This window comes from Anopheles stephensi, unplaced genomic scaffold, assembly GCF_013141755.1.
Source record: "Anopheles stephensi strain Indian unplaced genomic scaffold, UCI_ANSTEP_V1.0 ucontig410, whole genome shotgun sequence".
Lineage (NCBI taxonomy): Eukaryota > Metazoa > Arthropoda > Insecta > Diptera > Culicidae > Anopheles > Anopheles stephensi.
This window is the reverse complement of record NW_023405359.1, coordinates 54,389-60,609: the sequence shown is the minus strand read 5'-3', so window position 1 is coordinate 60,609 and position 6,221 is coordinate 54,389. Positions and strand designations below refer to the sequence as shown.

Here is a 6,221-nt window from a genome sequence, read left to right as displayed (position 1 = left end):
TGACTGCTCCAAGGAGTAGTAAGACGGTGTCCAAAGGTCTGTAAGGGGTATCAAAACGATACTCTCGATGAATATGGGTACCAACTGAGTACGAAATCAAGGTCCCCATAGTCGCCAAACAAGTTGTAGGAGGTGTCCAAAGAACGAAAAGGGTTCCATATTCGGCTGTTCTTACTGTATGGTTCCCTGATGGCTGCTCCAAGGAGTAGTAAGACTGTGTCCAAAGGTCTGTAAGGGGTTGTCATAGCGGTCAAATGACAGCAGGCAATAAAAGGCAGTCGGGGATTGAAGCGCAAGCAGAACACACGTGTGGATTCCTCTTGTTCCGAAATACAACAGTTGGCGACGAGGCTGAACCAGTTCATGGAAGAGGAAAAGAAAAAAAAACAGTGTTTGTTCAAGTCTATCCGTAGAGGAAAAGTTTATCAAATTGAATAATCCGACTCATAATGTCTACATTGAACCATACAACAAAGAAGTGTTATCATGGAAGAGATGGGTAAAACGGTTGGAGACAGCAATGGAGATGATGGATTTGCAGCCGGAGAAAAAGAAACCAGTGCTCTTGCATTACATGGGTATGGAATGCTACAACACCCTGTGTGATTTAGCCTTACCCAAAGAACCGGAAGGTTTGACCTACCAGGAAGTAGTGGATAAATTAACTTCCCATTACGAACCCAGACCATTGGAAATGGTAGAATTGTTCAAATTTTGGCAACGAAAACAGCAAGAAGGTGAAACGGTTGCGGAATACGCCAAAGTGCTCCAGAAAGAAGCAAGATTTTGTGGGTTCGCCGAATACCTGAACAAGGCGTTAAAAAACCAATTTGTCTTCGGATTGCAAAACAAAGCCATGCAAACCAGGCTGTTGGAAGAGAAGGAGCTTACATGGGAAAAGGCAACCACATTGGCATCAGCTATGGAAGCAACGCAACAAGGAATAGGCATTGTGAGACATGAAGCAGCCGCAGCCGAAGTGAAGTTCGTAGAAAAATCTCAGAAGCCGGAGCTAAAACAAAAGAACTACAAGCCAGCATCGCTGAAATGCTATAGATGTGGTAGTGATGGGCACATGGCAAACATGTGCAGACATGCCACTACTACTTGTTTAAAGTGCAAAAAGGTTGGACATTTGCAGCGTGTGTGTCGAAACAACACGAAGAAAAAGGTTAATGTCGTCGAGGAAATTCACGACAGCGAGGAGGAAGAAGAAGAGGTAAATACAGTTGTAGTGAGGAACATAAAAAGTGAAGATTCTGTATATGCACCAAAAATATTTTTGGACTTACTAGTGAACAAACAAGTGATTAAATTCGAAATAGATACGGGATCCCCAGTTTCAATTATCAACCTTCAAGATTAACTTAAGTGGTTTAAAGATTATTTAATGTTGCCGTCAAAAATAAGATTGAGCAGTTATTGTGGAAAGGAAATTGAATTATACGGAACCATTTTGATCGAAGTAGGAATAGGAAACACAAAAACAAAACTCAGATTATTTGTTGTAAATTCTAATAGACGCCCTTTATTGGGACGAGAGTGGATGCAGTCCTTAAAGTTGAATTGGAATGAAATTTTACTCACCCGAAAGGTACTAGTGAAATCAATCGGCACACAATCGGAAGAAGTGAAAGAAAAGCTTATGGAAAAAATTCCAAGAGTATTTGAAGAAACAGTAGGCAGAATAACAAATATGCAAGCTTCACTTGTTTTAAAACAGAACGCTAGACCAGTTTTTCTTAAATCACGAACCTTACCTTTCGCGTTAAAGGAACTAGTAGAAACAGAAATAAATAAGCTAGTACAACAAGGAATATGGACAAAAGTAAATCAAAGTGAGTGGGCCACTCCTATTGTTCCAGTTAAGAAAACTGGAAATAAAATAAGACTATGTGGTGACTACAAACTAACGGTGAATAAACATTTGTTAGTAGATGAACACCCATTACCTACAATTGAAGAGCTGTTTGCAAACATGGCTGGTGGAAAAAAATTTACGAAGCTAGATCTAGCTCAAGCCTACTTGCAAATGGAAGTCCATCCACAAAGTCAGGAAATCCTAACATTAAATACGCATATGGGACTGTTCAAACCTAACAGATTGATGTATGGGGTTGCTTCGGCACCAGCTATTTTTCAAAGGCAAATCAGTTCAATACTCCAAGACATACCTGGAGTGTCTGTTTTTCTAGATGACGTAAAAATAACAGGATCCAATGACGAAATGCATATGCAAAGACTAACTGAAGTTTTAAAAAGATTTGACGAAAACAACATAAGAATAAATGTAAAAAAATGTTTCTTTTTTGCAGATAGTATAGAATACTGCGGGTATGTAATCGACAAACAAGGAATACATAAGATGGAATCAAAAATAGAAGCCATACAGAAGATGCCAAGGCCAAAAGATCAGGATCAAGTGCGTGCTTTTATGGGACTAGTGAACTATTATGGAAGATTTTTGCCGAACTTAAGTACTTACATGTATCCAATTAACAACCTACTAAAAAACAAGACAAATTTTAGGTGGAATACAGAGTGTGAAAAGGCCTTTAACTGGGTAAAGTCAGAAATACAGTCTGAGAGAGTATTGGTACACTACGATAGTACCCTTCCATTAATATTAGCTGTAGATGCTTCACCGTATGGAGTAGGTGCTGTTCTTAGCCATATCATGCCTGACAAGAAAGAACGTCCGATACAATATGCATCCCAAACATTCTCAAGCACACAACAAAAATATACTCAAGTGGATAAGGAAGCGTACGCCATAATATTTGGAGTAAAAAAATATTATAGATACTTGTACGGAAGAAAGTTCATATTAGAAACTGATAACAAACCAGTATCACAAATATTCTCACCAAACAAAGGTCTTCCTACGTTATCGGCATTACGAATGCAACACTACGCAGTGTTCTTACAATCTTTCGACTTCGAAATCAGACATAGACCTTCGCAAGATCATGCAAATGCGGACGCGATGTCACGACTTCCACTTTCAAACAAGGGAAATGACTTAACAAGCAAAGAAATAGATGAAATTGAAATTAATCAGATAGAAACATTACCAATAACTTTGAAAGAATTGAAGGAATGTACAGAAAAAGATGACACAGTACAAATACTCATGGAAGGTTTAAGGACTGGCAGAACAGTAGAAAAGGAAAATCGTTTTGGAATAGATCAGGAAGAATTCACTTTACAAAGCGGATGTTTGATGAGAGGGTCAAGGGCATACGTACCACCTTCCTTAAGAACAAAAGTATTACAAGAATTGCATACAGGACATTTTGGAATTTGTAGAATGAAATCAATGGCCAGAGCATATTGTTGGTGGCATAAAATAGATGAAGATATAGAAAAATTATCTAAACAATGCATTGGATGTGCGAAAGTTAGAAAAGATCCACCAAAAATTTCAACGCATATCTGGGAAAGACCAACAGTTCCATTTCATAGAGTTCATGCGGATTATGCAGGGCCGTTTCAAGGATGCTATTTCCTCATTTTAGTTGATGCGTTTAGTAAGTGGCCTGAGGTAAAAATAACTAAAGACATGAACACTGAAACAACAATAGAAAAAATGAGAGAAATTTTCTCTACGTTTGGTTTGCCATCCACATTAGTAACAGATAGAGGAACACAATTTACATCTGAAAGCTTTCAATCATTTTTAAAAGCAAATGGGATTGTCCATAAAATGGGAGAGCCATATCATCCAGCAACAAATAGGCAGGCTGAAAGATATGTACAGACGATTAAAGAAAAGATTAAGGCTTTGAATTGCAAGACTTCTGAAATATCTAAGCAACTGCAAAATATACTTATGATATAAAGAAAAACGGTGCATCCATCTACGGGAGAGAGTCCATCAATGTTGATGTTAGGAAGGCAGATCAGATCCCGTATAGATGTTATGTTACCGCCTAAGGAGAAAGAGTACTCCACGTATGAGGAAAAACCTACAAAAAGATCATTCAACCCACAAGATAGAGTAACTGCAAGCAATACGGCCAGGCCGTTCTTTATGAATAAAAAAAAAAAAAAAATAGAGTAACTGCAAGAAATTTCGTACCGAATAAAGAGAGATGGGAATTCGGTACAATTAAAAGTAAAATTGGTAAATTACATTATGAAGTCGTATTAGATGATGGAAGAATTTGGAAAAGACATGTAAATCAATTAAGGCCAGGACCCGAAAAAAATCAATTCGAAACAAGATTTACATGCCCAGAAACAGAAGTAGAAGAACGAGAAAGCACGGATAGTGACATGGTATTACCAAATGATGATCATGGTAAGACCTCGTCAACAGATAATCACGAAGCAAGAGATAATACATTGCGAAGATCTATAAGAATAAGAACATTACCAGCTAAATTACGTTAAGTTTAAACATTGTTTAAGAACCCATAAATAATTCTTTGTAAAGGGGAGGAAAGTTGTCATAGCTGTCAAATGACAGCAGGCAATAAAAGGCAGTCGGGGATTGAAGTGCAAGCAGAACACACGTGTGGATTCCTCTTGTTCCGAAATACAACAGGGGTATTAAAACGATACCCTCGATGAAAAGGGGTACCAACTGAGTACGAAATGCAGGTCCCCGAAGTCGCCATACAAGTTGTAGGAGGTGTCCAAAGAACGAAAAGGGTGCCATAATCGGCTGTTCCTACTATTTGGTTCTTTGATGACTGCTCCAAGGAGTAGTAAGACGATGTCCAAAGGTTTGAAAGGGGTATCAAAACGATACTCTCGATGAATAGGGGTACCAACTGAGTACGAAATGAAGGTCCCCATAGTCGCCATACAAGTTGTAGGAGGTGTCCAAAGAACGAAAAGGGTTCCATAATCGGCTGTTCCTACTATATTGTTCTTTGATGACTGCTCCAAGGAGTAGTAAGACGATGTCCAAAGGTTTGAAAGGGGTATCAAAACGATACTCTCGATGAATAGGGGTACCAACTGAGTACGAAATGAAGGTCCCCATAGTCGCCATACAAGTTGTAGGAGGTGTCCAAAGAACGAAAAGGGTTCCATAATCGGCTGTTCCTACTATATTGTTCTTTGATGACTGCTCCAAGGAGTAGTAAGACGATGTCCAAAGGTTTGAAAGGGGTATCAAAACGATACCCTCGATGAATAGGGGTACCAACTGAGTACGAAATGAAGGTCCCCATAGTCGCCATACAAGTTGTAGGAGGTGTCCAAAGAACGAAAATGGTTCCATAATCGGCTGTTCCTACTATATTGTTCTTTGATGACTGCTCCAAGGAGTAGTAAGACTGTGTCCAAAGGTCTGTAAGGGGTATCAAAACGATACCCTCCATGAATCGGAGTACCAACTGAGTACGAAATGCAGGTCCCCGAAGTCGCCATACAAGTTGTAGGAGGTGTCCAAAGAACGAAAAGGGTTCCATAATCGGCTGTTCCTACTACTTGGTTCTCTGATGACTGCTCCAAGGAGTAGTAAGACGGTGTCCAAAGGTCTGTAAGGGGTATCAAAACGATACCCTCGATGAAAAGGGGTACCAACTGAGTACGAAATGCAGGTCCCCGAAGTCGCCATACAAGTTGTAGGAGGTGTCCAAAGAACGAAAAGAGTGCCATAATCGGCTGTTCCTACTATATGGTTCCCTGAAAACTGCTCCAAGGAGAAGTAAAGCTTTGTCCAAAGGTCTGTTGGGGGTATCAAAGTGACCCCTCGATGAAGAGGGGTACCAACTGAGTACGAAATAAAGGTCCCCATAGTCGCCATACAAGTTATAGGAGGTGTCCAAAGAACGAAAAGGGTTCCATATTCGGCTGTTCCTACTGTATGGATCCCTGATGGCTGCTCCAAGGAGTAGAAAGACGGTGTCCAAAGGTCTGTAAGGGGTATTAAAACGATACCCTCGATGAAAAGGGGTACCAACTGAGTACGATATGAAGGTCCCCATAGTCGCCATACAAGTTGTAGGAGGTGTCCAAAGAACGAAAAGGGTTCCATAATCGGCTGTTCCTACTATATTGTTCTTTGATGACTGCTCCAAGGAGTAGTAAGACGATGTCCAAAGGTTTGAAAGGGGTATCAAAACGATACCCTCGATGAATAGGGGTACCAACTGAGTACGAAATGAAGGTCCCCATAGTCGCCATACAAGTTGTAGGAGGTGTCCAAAGAACGAAAATGGTTCCATAATCGGCTGTTCCTACTATATTGTTCTTTGATGACTGCT

The 6,221-nt window shown here is 39.9% G+C and overlaps 1 protein-coding gene across 1 annotated transcript; it reads left to right on the top strand.

Annotated features, from left to right (window-relative positions):
* The first annotated feature begins 824 nt into the window (after positions 1 to 824).
* Positions 825 to 2,624, top strand: LOC118516904. The gene is made up of 2 exons (XM_036062748.1): positions 825 to 1,219; positions 2,316 to 2,624. Exons 1-2 carry the CDS (start codon positions 857 to 859, stop codon positions 2,322 to 2,324), a joined length of 372 nt encoding a protein of 123 aa, XP_035918641.1. The 5' UTR covers positions 825 to 856; the 3' UTR covers positions 2,325 to 2,624.
* The last annotated feature ends 3,597 nt before the right edge of the window (positions 2,625 to 6,221 follow it).